Source organism: Furipterus horrens, unplaced genomic scaffold (genome assembly GCF_987537825.1).
Source record: "Furipterus horrens unplaced genomic scaffold, mFurHor1.1.pri manual_scaffold_3, whole genome shotgun sequence".
Classification (NCBI taxonomy): domain Eukaryota; kingdom Metazoa; phylum Chordata; class Mammalia; order Chiroptera; family Furipteridae; genus Furipterus; species Furipterus horrens.
The window spans coordinates 111,310,223-111,331,932 of NW_028327173.1; the positions used below are offsets into that span (position 1 = coordinate 111,310,223).

At 36.3% G+C, this 21,710-nt stretch overlaps 1 protein-coding gene across 1 annotated transcript in view; it reads left to right on the forward strand.

Moving 5' to 3' along the window:
• POLE2 (DNA polymerase epsilon 2, accessory subunit) overlaps window positions 1–21,129 on the forward strand; it is a 32,195-nt gene extending 11,066 nt beyond the window's left edge. Inside the window, exons 7-19 of the mRNA XM_090271821.1 lie at window positions 4,332–4,415; window positions 5,018–5,074; window positions 5,495–5,543; window positions 6,170–6,238; window positions 8,768–8,944; window positions 9,464–9,553; window positions 9,716–9,770; window positions 10,351–10,410; window positions 10,497–10,574; window positions 14,673–14,781; window positions 15,606–15,782; window positions 17,500–17,567; window positions 21,071–21,129. Of these exons, the coding sequence (XP_090127947.1) occupies window positions 4,332–4,415; window positions 5,018–5,074; window positions 5,495–5,543; window positions 6,170–6,238; window positions 8,768–8,944; window positions 9,464–9,553; window positions 9,716–9,770; window positions 10,351–10,410; window positions 10,497–10,574; window positions 14,673–14,781; window positions 15,606–15,782; window positions 17,500–17,567; window positions 21,071–21,089 (1,092 nt within the window). The 3' untranslated portion in view covers window positions 21,090–21,129. The remainder of the gene's footprint in view (window positions 1–4,331; window positions 4,416–5,017; window positions 5,075–5,494; window positions 5,544–6,169; window positions 6,239–8,767; window positions 8,945–9,463; window positions 9,554–9,715; window positions 9,771–10,350; window positions 10,411–10,496; window positions 10,575–14,672; window positions 14,782–15,605; window positions 15,783–17,499; window positions 17,568–21,070) is intronic.
• Window positions 21,130–21,710: the final 581 nt, after the last annotated feature.

Here is a 21,710-nt window from a genome sequence, read left to right on the forward strand (position 1 = left end):
TTTTAACTTTTATTAAGAGAAAAATATATAGTATGTTTTGGAAATTGACATTACTTATATTTCTCTGATATATATATATATATATACAGTAGTCCCTCTCTATATCACGGTTCACTTATCGTGGCCTCACTGTACTGTGGGATTTTTAAAAATATTATATTTAATTATTTATCATGGATTTTTCGCTAGATCGTGGGCTTTTGCGGTACTGTATACTTATTTATGTGCATAGTATTTATGATTTTAATGATTTTTGCCTAAAATTTTTCAAAGAACATAAAAATATATAATAAATGATTCAAACATTAGAGTATTAAATCAAAATAAAATACTGCACACTGTTTACAGTATGTATTTTTTTTTTTTGCGGACGAACACATACATTACACTGAAAACGAGATGTACACTCGAGCTCGTTTGCCTCTGTGAGATTGTATATGGCACACAATTAGCTGATTGATGGTAGGCGACCAACCAGAGCATTGTCTTAATGCATCCTGGGTGCTGATTGGCTCAGTAACCGTAGCATCAGTGTGTCTGCTATCCCGCACTGTGTGGATATGTTCAGCATCTTGCCTTGTCCACTTCACTCCTACCTCCGATTGCTGTGCGTAGTTTTGCTCTGTGGTGTTGTGTTTTGTGAAATTCCTTAAAGACTGAATTTATTGCAAGCCCTATGATGCCACGCAAACGTTCTGTATCTTCAAAGGATTCTGGCAGTGAATCCCAGCGCCAGAGGAAGATGCTTACCATAAAAGAGAAGGTGGAACTTCTCGACATGTTGAAGGAAGGGAGAAGCTATGCGTCTGTTGGCCGCCATTATGGGGTCAACGAGTCTACAGTTTGCTATATAAAGAAGGATGAGAAGAATATCAGGTCTACGGCATCAGTGACTTTCAACAAAACAGCAAAGAGGGTGGTTACTTCCCATAATAAGATCATTGTGAAGATGGAGTCTGCATTATCTGTTTGGATAAACGATTGCAGAAAAAAGAATATCTCACTGGATACAAACACCATCCGGATGAAGGCCAAGAAACTGTATGATCATTTAGCAGCAAAAAGGGATGATCACGATGGTGATGAGAATGAGAAGAGGATGACGATGACGACGCTGAAGCAGGACCTTCGAGTGCTTCTGCAACCAGACCAACCCCATTCAGGCCAGCAAGGGCTGGTTTGACAAATTTCAGAAACGCTTTGGACTCAAGAGCGTTTCTCTGCACGGAGAGGCCGCCTCTGCGGATAAAGCTGAAGCCAAGGAGTATGTGAACAACACGTTCAAGACATCATCGAGGAAGGAGACTATAAGCCTGAACAAGTTTTCAACATGGATGAAACGGGCTTATTCTGGAAATGGATGCCGTCTCGCACTTTCATTATGAAGGAAGAAGCAAAAGCCCCTGGTTTCAAGGCCCAAAAAGATAGGGTAACTTTAATCATGTGTGGGAATGCTGCGGACTTTATGATAAAGCCAGGACTTATTTATAAGTCCAAGAACCCAAGGGCCCTAAAAAACAAAAATAAGAATGTGTTGCCTGTGTAATGGATGCACAACCCTAAGGCTTGGATCACGAAACTCCTCACGACTGATTGGTTTCATCAATGTTTTATCCCGGAGGTTAAGGTTTATCTGGCAGAGAAACGCCTTGATTTCAAAGTGCTTCTGATAATGGGCAGTGCTGGAGGCCATGCTGTCGACCTGACGTATGATGGCGTCCAGATAGACTTCTTGCCACTGAACACCACATCGCTCATTCAGCCAGTGGATCATTGCATTATTCGCACTTTTAAGGCTCTCTGCACCCAAAATGCCCTGCAATACCTTATTGAAACTATGGACTCAGATGAAGACTTTTTGCTAAAGGTGTACTGGCGTGAGTACACAATTGCATCGTGTCTCCAAAATATTCAAAAGGCCGTAAAGGAGATGAAGAGTGAGACTTTGAATGCCAGCTGGAAAAAATTGTGGCCAGAAGTGGTCCATGATTACAAGGGATTCTCTCCTGATGAAATCCATCACTCTGAGGTGGATAAGGTCGTGAAGCTGGCAAAAGCACTGGGAGGAGAGGGCTTCAGTGACATGAGTACTGAAGATGTAAATACCCTGATCGATGTGCACTCTCAACAGTTGATGAATGAGGACCTGGAGGAGCTGACTAAGTCAGCAAGTGAGGAAGAGGATGAGGAACAAGATGAACAATGGGTTGAAGAAGAGGAGGTTGGCCTAACACTTGATCATCTTGCAACCATGGTCAGAATCACCAAAGAACTACGAGTGGCTGAAGAATGGGACTCCCATATGGTTTGTTCATTGCAGTTTGCAAATTCAATCGACAATGCCATGTCAGTTTACAAAAACATTCTCAATCAGAAGAAGCAGCAGTGCCAGCAACTCCCCATAACTATGTTCATCACTCGAAGGAAGAGGTCATTATGCCTACGCCTTTAGCGGAAATAGAAGTTACGGACGAGGCCAGAGATACTACTGCACCACCTGAAGAAGCACCTGATGAAGTGGTGCCTTTAGAAGAGCTGTAATGCTCTTCTTTGCTGTGCAGTACATTCATCTCATCTTCATCACCTTCATTATCATCAGTACTGCACAGCTAATTCATCTTCATTATTCAAGTTGTAGTATACTTCACTGGTGAGTACCCATATAAAATTTTACAGTACTGTATATGTATGTTGTTAAAGTTACATAGGTTTAAGAGTATAGAATATGTTTAAGAACGTAAGCAGTGTTTATAAAAGTGTGGAAAAGGTTAATAAGGGAGTGGGAAAGGTTAATAAGGGACTGGGAATGGTTTATAAGTGTGTGGGAAGTGTTTATAAAGCCTTAAAAATATATAAATAATAAAATAAATGTAAGGTTCCTACTTTGCGGATTTTCACCTATTGTGTGTGTGTGGGGGGGGTGTCTAGAACATAATACCCACGGTAAGTGAGGGAATACTGTGTATATATATATATATATACATATATGTGTGGGCAACTTAGATACCCACAGTACGGAAGCAATATTTCTCCTCTCCTCTATGCCAAAGTAACTTTAAGGCTTAACTAAGTAATTTATTCTTTTCAATCTTTCTAAGCTGTTTAATTTTGTGTCCCTGATGGTATGTTCCCTACTTGAACTACCACTACTAATTATATGGTGATCTCCCTTTATGAGCTACAAAAATGGTGTCCTTGGGAGTCTTTTCTTGTGGTTTTGTACTCCTGTGTTACTTGCTTGCTTGCTTGATTTATTGGTTGATTGATTTTATGTGAATTTCAACATTTTCCCCAGTCTTTAAATTGTATTTTTATTGTCTTAACTGTCTTTTTGAAGACCTAAGTTCTTAATTTTGTTGAAGTCCAACTAACAATTTTTTAAAATAATATTTTTGGCATTGTTTTTAAGAATTTACCTAACCCAGTTTTTATGACACAGGTCTGGTATATTTTTTTCTTCAGATTTATCCCTGAGTATTTCATTTTTTAAAAACTATTTTAAATGTACATTAAGCTCCTGTGTTGCTTTAGGTTCATGTTTTTAAAGAGGAACTCCAATATGAAATTTAATAGTAATTATGGGATGATGGGATTATATATGCCTTTGTTTCTTCTCTATATTTAAATTTTCTCTCCTTTAGTAAACATCTGTCCTTTGTAATACAAACAATTACGTGGTAAAGATAAAAGAAGCTCTACCTGGAAAGTTCTATAAAAATGAAAAATTATATTCCCATTCATCCAACAATTCTGTTTAGCTTTTTGTAGGTTGAAATTATGTTTTCTAAGTTTTATTTGATTTTCTACTATAAAGTAGTTATAAATACTAAAATGTGCACTCAAAATTTATTTAATTAGCCCTGGCTGGTATGGCTCAGTGGGTTGAGTGCCGGCCTGTGAACCAATGGGTTGCTAGTTTGATTCCCAGTCAGGGCACATACCTGGGTTGTGGGCCAGGTCCCCGGTTGGGGACGTACAAGAGGCAACTGATGCTGTATCTCTCACACATTGCTCTTTCTCTCCTTCTCTTTCTACCTCCCATCCCCTCTCTCTAAAAACAAATGAATAAATAATCTTTAAAAATATTTACTTTTAAAAATATTAGTTTCTTAAAAAAATATATATTTTTTAAATTTTTGTATCTTGATTTTAGAGAGAGAGAAAAACATTGATTTATTGTTGCATTCATTGGTGGGTTCTGGTATTTATCCTGACCTAGGATCGAACCCGCAACCTTGGCCTTTATGATGATGCTCTAACCAACTGAGCTACCCTACAAGGGCCAGAATATATATTTTTAATCTTTAAGGATTTATTTTGTTTTATTTTAGCTTAAGACAATAGAAACCCTATTGGGCAGTACAACCAAAATTGGAGATGTAATTGTTCTTGGAATGATAACGCAGTTAAAAGAGGTAAGTTAAATTTAATAAGCATCAAATTTTTATGTGCACCCTTCAGAATGATGAAGTGCCAGTTACATATAGCATTTCTACAGAGGGTAGAGGAGCATGGTCCTTATTGAAGGCTCTTACCTCAGTCACTAAGTAACCTTTTCATCTGTGTTTGGTTCCCTGGTGACATCAGGAAGGAGTGTCTTATACCGGCCACCAGATTGCATAGTCTGAGATTAGTTCCCCAGTGACCTCTGGTTGAACTGAGAGTACTGAGTTTCTGAAAAAGCAAAGCTGCAGACCACATCCTGGTCCCTTGGAGATACTGTTAACTCTCTTAGGCGAAGGCATCTGGTGAGGACCTTATGGCAGCCAGCAAGTGTCCCTCTTGCCATCTCTTCATCTTAAGTGGTCATTCTTTGGGTACCTAGGATTCTGAGTCTTAATTAAGTGATTAGTTTAAAGTCACCAGACTAGTAAATGGAAAAACATAGACTAGGAATTTTTTATTTTTTTGAAGTATACTGTACTATATTTTGTCAAAATTGTCAGTGTTTTAATTATTTTATCATACTATTCATTTTTATGTAATTATGGACATATGTCTTTTAATTTGTTTTTAGGGGAAATTTTTTCTGGAGGATCCAACGGGAACAGTACAACTGGATCTTAGTAAAGCTATATCCTTCACTTTTTTAAATCTGTGAATTAGGGAAATTGATTATATATCATTCTCAAATTTAGCTCTTTAGTTTCCCAGTGTAACTTTCATATGATAGTGGTATAAGAATTTAGAGACATAATCCTAAATAGAGACAAAAAACTTTAATTCCCTTTTATTTGGAGAATCCAGACAAATCATTGAGGGAGTTTATAACATGCTAAGAATGATCTATACAGTAAATGTTACCAAGTTACATCCTAGAATCACATATAGGAACATTTAAACCTAAAATTTTTAAAGATATGATCTATTCACAGTTTCAAATGGGAAGTCTTTGAATTTATTGTTTAGTGGAACTGTTGGGCCCAAACTGTATGCTGACTTTTATCACTACCTCAAGCATAGAAATAGAATTATTTTCCTCAACTGTGTGTACCAGTTTCATAGTGGTTTATACACAGAATCATGCTTTGTCTTAGCAGAAGGTAAGTCAGTCTACTTTTTTTCTGTCCTCATCATTCAATAGTAAAATCATATCTACATTGGTTAAAATATGTTAACATGGTATAATTGGGAGAGTATTGATTATGAGAGCATACTTTTGACAACTCTAAATAGCTCTCAGACTGCTAGTTGTCATGAGTTTTTGGGGGGGGTTGATGAAAATATTCTGAAATCAGCAGTCATGTTTGTACAATTTGTGATATATTTAAAAACCACTGAATTAATATACTTTTAAAGGTAGATTGTATGATATGTGAATTATATCTCAATAAAGTTGAAAAAATATATTTTACATAGGGTCATAAAATGAAACATTTCCTAATCTGTGTACCTTATCTCTTTACTGACATGTATTGTGAATAAGATGAAAAGTTTTAATTCTGAATCTATTTCTATTTCATGGTTTGTTTGTTTTTTTAATAGAACTGAGACTGTCTCTGGATCTAAAGTTGTTCCCTAGCTCAGTGGGACTGGCAACTTCTATAGTTAGTTGACGGGATGAGATGATAGCCTGGCATCACTGCTTTGTGTTCTGTAGTTTTGTCCTTTCAAACAAGAAGGAGAATTGGACAAATGAAAGTGATTTGTTACTTAACGTTTTTTTCAGGTTGGTTTGAAGATCAGGTGTTTCATGTCAGTGCCTTTGGATTTCCACCTACTGAACCCTCTAGTACTACTAGGTACAAGCATGTTTGACTTAAACTCTGTAGGAATTTTGTAATACTGGCAGTAATGAATGTCAGATAGTATATCATACCTCAGTTATTACAAGGTCTCAGGTTTTGTGATAGCATGCAAAGAGCAATGGAAAATGAGAGTTTAGAAGGCTGGGCATTATATGTAACTGAAAACTACTGGTTTGACTCTAAATTAGTGGCAAAAGCATCTCTGTACTTTTGTCTTAAACTGGGAAAGATTTCCAATTGACCTGTCTTACTTGTCTGTATGATTGATGAGATAAGAGATGGGAAAAGACTTGGGAGAACTTAATTACCATGTTAATACAAAGTTCTTATTTTTGTATTCTACTAATGAGTGAAAGTTGCAAGAGGCAGTTCTGTAGCTCTTTAATATAAGGGGAAGTATCATAATATTAGAACTATTTCATAAGGGCCTTTTCTGAGGAGTGAGTTCCTCTCACTCAGGCTATTTGAACAGAGGCTGAATGATAGTATAAAAGTTGTAGCTGGTGGGCTGTGGGTTGAGTTTAGTCTATAGACCTTTTTTTCTTTCTTTCCCCTTTCAGGTATTAAAACACATTTTGAGTTAGTTCCAACATTTAAAAATAGGACATTTCTCATAAAACTATATTTTTGAGTTCTCTTGAACTATTGATCAAGGAACATGGTGCCTGGATTCTCACCTGGCTACAACCCTATGGCAGTGACTGCCCACTTTTGGCAGGTTATGTGTGCACCCAGCTCATGTCTAGTCAGCCCCAGCTGAAGGCTGCTTTGATATGTGTTTCCTTCCTGAAGCCTGTAAGCATTTGAGTTTGCTACCTCTGGGGGAATTAAAGTTGCTTTCTAACTTGAGATTCTATTGTGAAGGTAAAGATTTCAACAAGTGTAAGGATTAGGATTTTAGTTCCGCATACCTGTATCAGTTCAGGTGCAGAGGCCATGTTTCCCAGCTGGGGTCCCAGGCAGGGCAAGCTTGACAGTGCAGCTCCTCTTTCTTTGAAATAATTTGGGGACAGTGCTGGTTACACTAATAAGAACACAAGCCCTCATCAAGCCATCTCACTTTTAAGTGAATGTTTTTAATGCTAGTTTGTGCTTTTTACTTCATGGTCGGTCTTCTTCAAAATAATTTCAATCAAAATTGCTGTCGTGCTGTTTTAGTTTCATAGAAAATTCAAAATTACTACTTGGAAATGAGAGAGATAACTGAGGAAGCTGGCCACAAGTATTACCATTTGCTTCAATTTAGCAAAGAGATTGTCATTATAATGTCCCAAATAATGTTCAATTTATATCATGCCATTTTCTCTAAATTGAACTGTTTCGTGTGTGTTTAGTACATCGAAGAGGTGTCATAAAGTACATTAAAATAAAATAACCATTTTATTCCTATTAGGATTAAAATACCTTCCAAATACAATTCAGAGGGCTGTATTCTGGTGGTAGTTAGAGGATTCAACAACAGATATTTTGTTAAGTATTTTTTATGTGTGAAAGACTGTTTGTTTTAGGGATACAAATAAATACAAATAAGTCTACAACGTGGTCCCTACCCAAAGGGATTTACACTAATCTAATGCCTTCCCACCATTGCAGTTTATCATATAATTTTTTAGAATACAGATTTGCCACAATTTCATTACCATCTTGATCACTCTTTCACTGGTACAGGGCATGTGACTTGTGTTTCTGCGTCCAAGGTGGTGTTAGAATTCCCAGCATTTCTAGAATATTTCTTTCTCTTCAAATTTGACAGCTTAGGAAAATGGGTACTGTCAGGCCTGTATTTGCACCTTATATTCTATGAACCGTGGAGAGATGTTAGCAGGGCTTTTCTGGGCTTTAATTTCTGAAGAATCAGTTTAACAGGTATTTCTTTCTGTGATACTCTGGTTTATGCTTGGGTATATATTTAATTGAAGTCACCATACAATTGTATCAACTTACTGCATTCCTTTATAACTGCAAGATCATAACTGTAAGATCATCCCTTTGAAAATGCCAAATACAACTGGTGGCAACAATAACAGCTGCCGTGTCCAAGTGCTCACAATGTACTAAGCACTGAGCCATAAGAGCTCGTCCTGGTATACCTCCAAATTTTCCCAGTTCTGGGATATAGGTTAGCCTTTGTAAACATCCTTAATTCCTTAGAACAAATTTCTAGAAGTGGAATTGTTTGGTCAAATGGTTAGCACTCTTTGAGCATTTTAACTAGATATTGTTCAAACTGGGTACCCATTTTTATTGCAACTACATAGGAAATTATGATTTATTTTAGTATTTGCTTTAGTCAGTTTAAAAGACACAGATATAGCCTACTAGGAATTTTATTTATTACTCTGTATTGTTCACTTTCTCATTTTAGAACATTTAAATTAACTTGTTTGCTACAAATAATACATTTTCATGGTACCATATACATTGATGGGGAAAAGCCTTATTAGATAGAAAGCTTAATTTGTAAAATTATAAAAATATTCCCAATAGAATATAGAAGATAATAATTATGTTATAATTACCTAGGGCATACTATGGAAATATTAATTTTTTTGGAGGGCCTTCTAATACATCTGTGAAGACTTCTACAAAACTGAAACAACTAGAAGATGAGAATAAAGATGCCATGTTTGTGTTTATATCTGATGTTTGGTTAGACCAAGAAGAGGTATTGGAAAAACTTCACATCATGTTTTCTGGTAGGTTTCATTTTTTAAAATTCTTTTTTGAACTATTATGAGGGGTCATATTTTAAAACTAAATTCTTAAAAAAATATGTTTTTTGAGTAGCCTATTTTTTAAAAAATGTTGATTCAGCAGTGAGATATTTTAAATGCGTTCATCTTAAAGACTTACATTTTTACATTTGAAAAATAACTGCATGTTCTGTATGTGTCTCTGTACTCATGGTATATAAGAATTAGTCCTAAATATAGTGTAAAAGTGGCTAAGAGCTTGGGCTGTGGAGACAGACAGAACTGGGCTTAAGTTGCAGCCTAATATCAGGGGCAGATTACTTAATGTCTTTCAGCTTCTAGAGATGCTGTGAGGACTAATCAACCCACTGCAGGACTAGGTTCCATGAACCTGTTATTATTATTACTTTTAAATAATAAGTTATTAAAATATTTTTATTATTAACAACTCATGCTTAAAGGGTATTAAACCTGACTTCTAGACTAGAAAAGTAATTATCATATTTATTCTCATATTTTTAGGTTATTCACCGGCACCTCCAACCTGCTTTATTCTGTGTGGCAATTTTTCATCTGCACCATATGGAAAAAATCAAGTTCAAGCTTTGAAAGGTATTGAGGGACTATTGAATAAGTGTTTCAACATTTATATAACTAATAAGAAATGATCTACATTTTAATTTTATTCAAAAGATATAAGGTTGTAACTAATGAAACATAATTTGATTTTTATATTATATGCAAATTAAATGTAATATCTCTTTAAAATTTTAGATTCCCTAAAAGCTTTGGCAGACATAATATGTGAATATCCCAATATTCACCAAAGGTAATGATTTCTACTGCTATATTTTTTATTTAAACAATTTTGTTTTAAAAAAACAAAAAATGAATCTCAGATATGATATCAGTGATTATTAAGAAAGGAATAGAAAAAGTTGAAGAAATTAGTACAGCTAAGAAAATTATCCTCACATCAGGATAATGTATGTAACACTGTACTACAGATTTATAGTAAAAAGTATTAAAAGGGTGAGTGACAATTTCAACCATATTTTGAATTTCTCAATGATATTATTCAAGTCTAGAGCTGCATTCTTCAATAGGATAGTCACTGGCCACCTGTGTCTTTTTAAATTTAAAGTTAAATAAAATGTAAAATTTAGTTGCACTAGCCACAGGTCAAGCACTCAGTAATCGAACAGTGCAGATACAGAACATTCCCATCATTGCAAAGGTATACTGGTTAGTGGTGGTTTAGACACTTTCAGAAGTTCATTTATTAAAATGCATGAAATATTTTAAATCTGTTAAATATATTACTTAATTAAAGGCAATAATTTGTTTTTAGAAAATTTGATAGAGTTGCAAGATTTTTTTTAACTGAATTATATTGAATTTTGCTACAGTAGTCGTTTTGTGTTTGTACCTGGTCCAGAGGATCCTGGATTTGGTTGCATCTTACCAAGGTAAGTTTTATTGATATTTTTGTACCAATAAAGGAAATTTGGTAAAATTTAAAAATATACACTTGTATTACATATTGTTTTTATAGGCCTCCACTTGCTGAAAGCATTACTAATGAATTCAAAAAAAGAGTGCCATTTTCGGTTTTTACTACTAATCCTTGCAGGTAAATATTAGAATTTTGTGTTTCTTTCATTTAAAAATTAATTCTTAAAATTTGTCTCTGAATTTTTTTTAAGTATATTTTATTGATTATGTTGTTACAATTGTCCCAATATCTTTTCCCTTTGCTCCCCTCTTCCCAGTATCCCCCTTCCTTCCAGCAATCCAACCCCCTTATTTCATGTCCATGGGTCATGCATATAAGTTCTTTGGCTTCACTGTTCCTGTATTATTAACTTCCCCCTGTCTATTTTGTACCAACAAATTATGCTTCTTAGTCCCTACACCAATTCCCCATTTCTAACCCCTTCCCCTCCCAGCTGGTAACCCTGCAAGTGATCCCCACACCTATGATTCTGTTCCTGTTCTGGTTGTTTGCTTAGTTTGTTTTTATTTTTTAGATTCAGTTGTGATAGTTATGAGTTTATTGTCATTTTAATATTCATAGTGTCGATCTTCTTTTACTTAAATAAGTCCCTTTAACATTTCATATAACAATGGCTTGGTGATGATGAACTCCTTTAGCTTTACCTTGTCTGGGAAGCACTTTATCTGCCCTTCCATTCTAAATGATAGCTTTGCTGGATAGAATAATCTTGGTTGTAGGCCCTTGCTTTTCATCACATTGAATACCGCTTGCAGGTCCCTTCTTGCCTGCAAAGTTTCTTTTGATAAATCATCTGATAGTCTTATAGTCACCCCATGGTAGATAACTCTGCTTCTCTGTTGCTGCTTTTAAGATTCTCTCTTTATCTTGAACCTTTGGCATTTTAATGATGATGTTACTTGGTGTGGTCCTCTTTGGATCTAGCTTGTTTGGGACTCTCTGTGCTTCCTGGACTTATATGTCTATTTCCTTCGCCAAATTTGGGAAGTTTTCCTTCATTATTTTTCAGATAAGCTTTCAATTTCTTGCTCTTTCTCTTCTCCTTCTGGCACCCCTATGATTCAGATGTTGGCACATTTAAAGTTATCCCAAAGGTTCCTAAGCCTCTCATTTTTTTTCAGTTCTTGTTTCCTCATTCTGTACTGGTTGACTTTTTCTTCCTTATATTCCAAATCATTGATTTTAACCCTGGTTTCCTTCTCTTCACCATTGATTTTGTGTGAATTTCCCTTCGTTTCATTTAGCATAGTCTTCACTTCTTCCCTTATGCGTTTGCCATACTCAAGCATATATGTCAAGCCTGTGAGCATCTTTATCACCAGTGTTTTGAACTCTGTATCTGTTAGGTTGGCTATCTCCTCATCGCTTAGTTCTCCCACTGAAACATTGATCCGTTCCCTCTTTTGGGCCATATTTCTCTATCTCCTCATCTTGAGAGAATCCTGTATTTATTTGCCTCTGAGTCTTAGGTAGAGCAGTCGCACCTGTTACATTGTAAGGGGCGGAGCCTTAGGTATTCGTCGGTACAGGGCAACTCGTTTCACCACATTGTAGCACTGTGTGTGGGGGAGGGGTCTGAAAGGGAACAATGCCACTTGCTCAGCACTTGCCCCTTTTCCAGGCACTTCTCCCACTTCCATATGGGCCTGGTGCCTCTCTAGCTGTTGCCCTGGCCGTTGTTCCGAGAGTGGGTGGGTCTGCGGAAGTTCTAGGACCGTGGGGGCCCTTTAAAAAGCAGACTCTACTGAGACACTGGCAGTTTCTTCCTCTGCCCCAACCCCCACTGGTTTGCACAGTCAGAAGCAATGAGGCTTTATTGTGCAGTCTGGTCTGGTGCTGGGAGTGCTCCCCAGGTGTCCCTTTCAATTTTTTAAAATGTTTGATTGCGGTTCCTGCCGGCCTGCCGCTGCCACAGCCGCAGCTACCACACTGCATCCTTTCCACCCCAGCTCTGCCCCTCCTACCTGTCTAGATGAGTATTTCTTCTTTATATCTTTGTTTATTGGAGTTGCATGCAGCTCGATTTTCTTGAACTCCTGGTTGTCTCTAGTTTTGTTGTCTCTGAATTTCGACTGTTAGGAGATAAATACAAAATTTCTCTTTATCTTAGGTTTCTCAAAACTTTGAAAATATTTTAACTATATTTAAATAATTCATTAATAATGAATTTAGAAGCTTGACTAATGGAGATTTTAAAGTAGATATCCTCGGCCCTTTCCAGGTAGCTCAGTTGGTTAGAGCATCATCCCCATGTGCCAAAGTTCTGGATTTGATCTCTGGTCAGAGCACATGCAAGAATCAACCAATGAATGTATAACTAAGTGGAACAACAAACCTCTCTCTCTTTTCCCCCCTCTTCTTCTTTCTTTCCAAAATCAATACAGTAGTCCCTCTCTATATCGCGGTTCACTTATCGCGGCCTCACTGTGTCGCAGGATTTTAAAAAATATTATATTTAATTATTTATTGCATATTTTTTGCTATATTGCAGGATTTCGCGGTACTGTACAGTAAATACTAAAATAAATGTAAGGTTCCTACTTTGTGGATTTTCACCTGTTGCAAGGGATCTAGAACGTAATACCCGCGATAAGTGAGGGATCATTGTAGATTAAAAAAAATTTAAGGAAAATATTCTTATTACATATCCTTTAAGAAAAGTGACAATGGCAGAATGAAAAGATTACACATTTACTATATGTGCTGCGTACTGTGATCATAGACTCTTCTGAGGGTATATTCTCAGTCCTTGCTTCTCCTCTTTTCTGCCTACATCCACTCCTGCCCCATGTCTTTAAATACCATCTATGGCCCTGCCTGGTGTGGCTCAGTGGATTGAGCGCTGGCCTGCAAACAGAAAGGTCCCTGGTTTGATTCTAGGTCAGGGCACATGCCTGGGTTGCAGGCCAGGTCCCCAGTTGGGGGTGTACGAGAGACAACTGATTGTTTCTCTAGCATGTTGATGCTTCTTTCCCATTCTTTCTCCCTCTCTTCCCCCCTTTCTAAAAATAAACAAAATCTTTTTAAAAAATAAATACCATCTATGTCTGACAACTCCCACATTTATATATCCAGCTCAAACCTTCTCCCAAACTCTAACCTCACGTACTCAGTTGCCTACTCATCATTTCCCATTGGGTGTCTTAATAGACAGCTCCAGACTGAACCTCTGGTCTTCCTCCTCCTGTCAGCCCCCGACCTGTTCTATAGCCTTCTTCGTGAGAGTTCATGGGAACTTGATCCTTTTAGTCACCTAAGCCTAAAACTTTGTGGTTTCTCTCACATGCAGTTTTTCAGAAAGTCCTTCAAGAATTTTAAGGAACACTTCAAAATATATGTACAATCTTGCTGCCTCTCTACACTTTTATGTCTGTTACCCTCTATCATCTAGCCTGGGTTACTGCTATAGCCTCTTGGTTGGTCTCTAGCTTCTACTCTAGCCCTTCTGTAGTCTGTTCTTAACACTGTGTCATAGTGATCTTTTAAAATGTAAGGCCCCTTACTGATCCTGAAAGATGGGACCCTCCTCATGTCATTCAATAACAGCCAGTATCCTTGCAATGGAAGTCAGAGTCCTGCATGATATGCCTCCTATTTCCTCTCTGATCTCCTCTCCTACTTTTCCTCCTCAGTTAGTCCAGGCACTACTACAGCTTTTTTTGCTGTTCCTCAGATGTGGCAGGCACACTCCATCTGAGAGCCTCTGCTCTCTACCTGTTCCTTCTGCCTGCGATGTTCTTTCTCTGCTTGCCTCTCTCACCTCCTTCAAGTCTGTGCTCAAATCAGACTTCATTATGAGCCCTACGTGTTCTGATCATCCTCTTTCATGCTCCAGCCTTCTAGACCTTCTCTCCCCACAGATGATCCCAGGTAACTTTATTTTTTCCATACATATAATCATCTTCCAACATACTATATAATTATCATGTTTATTGCTTTTTTTCTCTGACCACCCTTCTCTCATTAAAATGTAAACTACATGAGGGCTGGGATCTTTTTGTTGTGATCACTCATTCCTAGAATAGTGATGTACACATTGAAGAGCTCAATAAATTACTATCAAATGAATGAATGAATGAATGAATTCTGGTTGAATTTTTGCTGTGGTAAACAATGCAGAGTGGGAATGGTTTTGTATTGTGAAATACTTTGCCTTTAAAACTACCTCACTTTCTTTTCTGATGAAGTCAAATTCAACTACTGTTTTCATTTCAGAATTCAGTATTGTACACAAGAAATTATTGTCTTTCGTGAAGACTTAGTGAATAAAATGTGCAGAAACTGTGTTCGTTTTCCTAGTAGTAATTTGGATATCCCTAGTCATGTAAGTTCAGAGTTGTCTTTATGAAACTGTCTTACATGTTGCATTATATAAAATTTTGTTAAGCTACTTGATATTTACCCTCTTATATTTATGGTTCAAAATCATTTGAACATACTTTTGTCAGTAAGTTAATATTTGTTACTAAGTTAGTGTTTCTCAACTCTCACTGAAGTGCCCCTAATGGGTGGAGGAAAGCCCAGAACAAGCAGGAAATTTCATTGAAACTTCTGTTTAGCTTTCAACTCATAAGTCTTATATTGTACTTCAAAATATATTTGTTTTAATAAAATATTCATGTTTATTAAATATTTATTGTGATATGTCCACATCAGGAAGATGTGTAGTGTTTATCATGTAGCTTCAAGGTTCCATGATATAGAATTATCAGTACCTGGTTTCATGTACCCCCTTCCAGAAGTATGAAAATAGATCATACAGAGCATTTTTAATATTTATTTTATAATATTTAAAACTTATATAGGTTAAATATCTATTCTTGGCATTACTCAAGCTATGGAATTATTTTTAGATGAACAGAATTAGTATGAGTTTATTATACTGCTATAAGTACAGCTGCTCCAATATGACTTGGGGAAGTAGCTTTTATATCTGTGGTATTAAACGAACTCGTTAAGTTTTTCTGAAACTACAGCATAATCTCATTTCATATCTGTGTTTCCCAAAGCTCTGTGATTCAAAGTTCTCCTAATTGTTTCTCATATTTTCTAGTTCCTTTTGATAATTAATATTTAGTTTCAAATTATTTGTTAGCTGTTTTAACTTTTACAGATGAACTAAAGTTTGTTTTGTATCATCCTTTTCAGTTTGTAAAGACTATCTTATCCCAAGGACACCTGACTCCTCTACCACTCTATGTCTGCCCAGTGTACTGGGCTTATGACTTTGCTTTGAGAGTATACCCTGTGCCTGATCTACTTGTCATCGCAGACAAATATGATCCATTCACTTTAACCAATACCGAATGCCTCTGCATAAACCCAGTAAGCATAAACCCAGTAAGAATGTAGTTAACATTATGTAGTCATAGTTGGTCAAGATTAGTCTTATTTCTTTAAAATATACATTTAATAAAATTACTGTTGGAGTAAAAATATACTATTAATGAAACACTGAATTAATTTGGTATATACAGAAAGTTCTTAAACTTTTAGTATGGCATGTGACTATAAAGTAATGTGACTTTTTCTAAAAAAAGAAATATATACACCAAAGCTTATAAATCCAAATGAATATTTTTTCCCATTCAAAGTAACTTACCTTGGGATTCCTTTCTGGGAATTGCTTTCAGACCAAACTTTGTCCATTCTCTTTAAACATATTAATGGGACTTATCCTTTGAGGAGACTTTTGATTTTTAGAAATTGCCCAAGTCCCCCAAAATTTAAACCTGATAAATGTGGAAATTCTTGAGACACATTTTATTACTTTGTTTTTATGCAGAACCTTGAAATTGCTTCAGAATCTTGAAATCACTTCAGAATCTTGAAGTTGCTTCAGAATTTCTATAGAAGTATGATTGACTTTTTAAATTTAGGGAATTAATCAAAATGTCTTCACTAGAGGTTTTATACTCTGTGTGCTTCATTGATTCTTGTGAATTTTATACCTTAATACTTTTTTGTTTCATCTAGGTCATTTCTAGAAACACCATGACTTACTATTGCTTACTGCTTCTTCAAACACACATGTATTATGTCCAGCTTCCTCTAAGACAGGGTTTCTTAACCAAAGAACTATTGACATTTTGGACCAAATCTTTGTTGTGGAGCACTGTGCTATGCATTGTAAGATGTCTAGCAGAATTCTCTGGCTTCCACCCACTGGATGAGAGTAGCAGCCCCTAATTGTAATAATCAAAAATGTCTGAGGATAGTTGACAAATGTGCCCTGGGAGGACAAAAAATTGTCCTTGGTTGAGAACTACTCTACAGATTTGATTGTTTGAAATTTGTGGCCTGATTTTTGTAGACTTCATTCACATTCCAGTATTCTTTCACAGTGAGGCTATGTCCTTATTTAAATTGAACAGTGTGTGTATTCTCATAGTTAATGCTTTTTTAGAAAACATCTTATTTCTGATTTTTTTCCACCTTTTCATCTTGTAGGTAAAATCACTTCCTACACCATCATTATATCTTTTTTACCTTATTTATACCTGTGGGCACCAAATCTGCCTTTGACATTTCTTCATCTCTTCTTGATACTTATTTACATTAATGAATATCTGCAATGAGCAAGGCATTGTGTTAGGGCCAGGGACTGAAGGGACAGAGTCTGCTCTGGAGTTAAGTCGTGGACACAGCTGTGTGTGTGTTCAGTGGCTCTGAGGGCACAAACCCATATTTTTACTGGGGAGAGGGGCAGGAAAGGTTTCTTAAAGGTGTCTGTGTCTTATATGCATCTTTAGCATTGCACAGTACTGCTTAGTTCTTATACTAAGTAGAGCCACTCCTACTTATATTTCTAATCACATCTGCTAGCATTGGTCTAGCCAACTTGAAAGACTTTTGCTTCAAATGAAGATGTTTTATAGTAAAATCTTCTTTCTGTAAAGATCAAGCAAAAATCTGTCCCATCACTTTATAGTCACATCTTTTAACTTTATTTTTAAAGTCATGACCAAGAAATTTGATTTTAAAAATAGGAATTCTTCTTTAAAAGTTGAGTATTCATTTACGGGCATTTTTCTCCCTAAAGGGCTCTTTTCCAAGAAGTGGATTTTCATTCAAAGTTTTTTATCCTTCCAATAAGACAGTAGAAGATAGGTAAGTGTGTCCACAGAAACAGAAAGAGCTATTTCTTGGTGTTCTGTTGCTAAAGATCATATGTTCTGTAGATGTGTCTGCAGTGACCCACTGGCAGTGTTCTAGGCTGAAGTTATTGTGGTCATGCTATGTGACACAGAATTGTATGTACTTGATGGCATGTTTGAGGTGAAATAGATCAAGTGCTATTTTCTGAGGGAAATCTTGTACCAGCTACAGAAGTGGGCTAGTTCTCTCACAGGCTGAATCCTAATGATTTTTGTCTTCTGAGAGGTCAGCCCTGCCCTCCACATGGTTGAGTCTCAAAACGTAGGTCGTCGGCAGCCGTCCGTCTCGAGAGACGATGGTGTAGCTTCTTAAGTCTATCTGCACCGCCGAGAATGGCTGTGCAGTCCGACTCGGGAGTGACATGGTATCTGTCTCCTCCCGTGTTGAATCGACATCTTGCGATGACGCTGAAGCTACAGAGCCTGGGCAGGGTAATATGGAGGGTCTGCTGTTGCCCATGCAGCAGACCCCCCCCTCTCTTCGCAGCTGAAGGGTCCAAGGGAAAGACGGAGTCGATACAGCTTGGGTTCAGGTGCGCCGCAGGAGTTGCCGGTGTTGATCACAACATCAAACCGCCTTAGGGACTCCGGCTCCGGATTTTCTGTCGGGGTTTACTCCCTTAGCCTTTCCCCTGAAGAGGTATGCCGCAAGGCAGCGGAGGTTTTTTGGAGTCAGAGTTTTCCTTCTCTGTCAAAACGTAGGTAATCTGCCTTAAATTGGCAGCCAAGAAGGAACTAGGTGCAAGTGTGGTGACAGGGAGGGGCTGAGGTTGGAGGAAGGTCATGGAGGAAATGAGAGAATAATCACCTGGTGGGTAGAGGTTTTCAAAGGGTGGTCTATAGATCACCTGCATCAGAATCCTCTGAAGTCCTGGTTAAAAATTTAAATTCCAGGACCCCACCCCAGATTTAGCAAATGGCTCACTCTCTAGGTCTAGGGCCCATAAATATGCGTTTTGACACTGTATTCCTTGGATTCAGACATCCTAACATACAATGTCAGTCAATCAAACATATTTTGAAAAAGCTCCCACTACATGTTAAGAACGAATAACCAAATAACTGCCCTCCATTTTCTTGTTGGAGAATATAGCTTTGAACATAGACTGTCTTTTATTTTTTGGTAATTAACAAATTAATTAAAAAATGAATACAATTACATGGTAAAAATTTTCAAACAATGCTTAAAAGTATAAAATTCAGAAGAATAATACCTCTGCTTCCTAACCCTGAACCCATGATGAACAGTTTCTTGTATACATATCTTAAAAAAAGACATATGCATTATTCTTGCTGCTCAGTCCTCAGGGAGGATTGAAGTCCATTCACTTTATGAGACAGTCTAAATTTTATTCTTGGATTCACTTACTTGACATATATTTGATTCTTTTTTTTAATCCTCACCTGAGGATACATTTATTGATTTTAGAGAGAGAGGAAGGTAGAGAGCGAGAAGCATCAATGTGAGAGAGAAACATTGATTGGTTGCCTCCCGTGTATGCCCCAACCAGGAACAGAACACACAACCCAGGTATGTGCCCTGACCAGGGATCGAACCTGCAACATTTTGGTGCACGGGATCATGCTCCAATCAACTGAGCCACCTGTCCAGGGCCATTTGATTCTAAATATAATCCAGCACTGCTTAGTTTTTGGAATATAACCATATACTCTAATAAAGGTCTTTAACCCATAAGCCTGACATGTGTTTAACTTTACCTAGCCCACTTTGAATCCAAAAATAAATAAAGTAATTGATTTGGGTGCTGGCCAGGTAGCTCAGTTGGTTAGAGCATTGTCGCCATATGCCAAGGTTGCGGGTTCAGTCCCGGTCAAGGCACATACAAGAATCAACCAAAAACTGCATAAATGGGTGTAACAACAAATTGATGTTTCTCTTTTTCAAATCAATGAATAAAAAATTTTAAAGAAAGAAGTGATTTGGAATGCCTTTAGGTAAGGGAAGCCATCTACTCCAGTCTTACCACTTCTGGTTGTCAACACCGGGATGTCCCTGAGGGTGTTTGATTTTGTGACCCCAGAATTAAGACACCTCTGAGGGCTTTCCACCTTCTCACTGACTTTTACTGAACTGAGATTTGGTATAAAACTTATCCTGCTATGAAAACCAGTACTGGGATCTTTGAACATGTCTCAGAACAAGAGAAATCTGCCTGTCCCAAGCAACTCTTTGGGTTTATTTTAGGGAGCCTCTAAGTCTTCTAACAGACTCCCTTCCCCTTCAGCTGCTAGGATGCACAGCCAAATGTGCAGCCCACCTCTGTAGCTGCAGAGGAATTACAAGCATAAACATTGGGTGCAGCCCTAGCTTCATCTTCTTTTCTGACCTGTATTTTTGCCTTACCTGAGCTTCCTCATTTACTTATATCTTTTTATTACATCTATCTCTGCAAACCATTTTGTGTTTTTTAATGAGTTGAGATATAAGCAAATAACCCACAATAGGAAATTACCTGATTTATTATGATAGGCCCAGACACTTTGGTTCCTTTTTTTGTGATGTTCCATGATTGCCATGCAGGATTGGTTTGTGTTCTAAGCACTTCATTATAGATTTCTGATAGTTCTTAACACTGAGCCAGAAGTCACTTATGTGCCTGTCCCTCTTAACAGTTTCTTGAAGTTTGAGTTGAAATAGTTGGTTTCTTTATTTTCTATGGACTCAGATACTGAAAACTTCACCATAATTTCCAAACTGTAATTAGTATTGGTAATTTGAGGAATCTTTTCAGTGCTGGGCCAAACAAGTTGATACATGTTTATTTTGGGGAGAAGAAAAATTTTCAAGATATAGTGGAATAATTTGGTCTTCCTGCTACTTAGTTTCTCCTAAGAATAAATCTTCTGTTGGAATATTTGTGAAATCATATTGTAGAGTAAGTTAGTCAATTTTGCAAGATTTGTTGAGACCTACCTTGCATATACGAGAAATTCCATTTCTAGGAATTTATCGTACAGGTATACTTGGGCTTATGCATAAAAATAGGTACAATTGCTTTTATTGTTTTTATATTAGCAAAACAAATGGTTTAAATGTATATCTATTTAAATGTATATACTTAATCAGAAGTTTTCTAATTTATTTAGATTTTAAAGCATGAAAGTGATTAGTTAAAAAAGGCAAATATAATGTATTACTGATTGAAAAAAGGTGTAGAATAGTATTCATAGTATGCTACTACTTGTGTATATGTTCTTATAGCATATACCCCCACAAACATATGAATATATATGATTAGATGGTCTTTATAAGGATGTGCTTTAGAAGGATATACAGTTGTTTATAGGAAGCAGAAACAGTGTGAAAATGACATATTTTTCCACCATCTTGTCAATTTGGAACAATATGCATGTGTTTTTAAAATCAATTAACTAAAATTAAATATTAATAACTTAATTTCCAAAATGTTTCATTTTATAAATATTTTCTTTCAGCAAACTTCAAGGTTTTTGAGATTCTTGAAGACCACCTGAAGCAACAAAATTCATCACTATTTTACTTAATTTTATATTTTATGTAATTTTGATATTAAGTTACAATAAAATTATGATTAACTTTAGAATGTTTAAATTTGTATTTTATGAAAGTTTGATATTAAGTTATAATAAACAAGGGGTATAATTTATACAATTTTATAGGGAAAATATTTTCTAATCTCAAGAAAAATATGAAATATGTTTTAAGATGTACTGATGTACTCTAATTATGTTTGTACTTAAGTGAAGTTTCATTCTTTCTATACTATTCATACGCTAATGTTCATTTTAAGAAAAACATATTTAAACTTTTTGAATCATTATTTTAGTCCAACTTAGGTTTTTAATTACTGTAAGAGTCCTAACAGTATATTTGACAATTTTCAACCTGTTTAAATTTCAAGTCACAAAATTTATTCTAATGACAGTGAAAACCTTTGTTACAAGATATTACTTTGATATTCATTACATAATTGTTTTGGCACTGGACATTTAAAAACACAGTCCTCATAGTTTTTACATTTAGAAGACATGTTTTGCCATATTGGCTGTAATCACTCAACACCATTTCCTTACTTTTAGTTTATGCTGTTGCAAT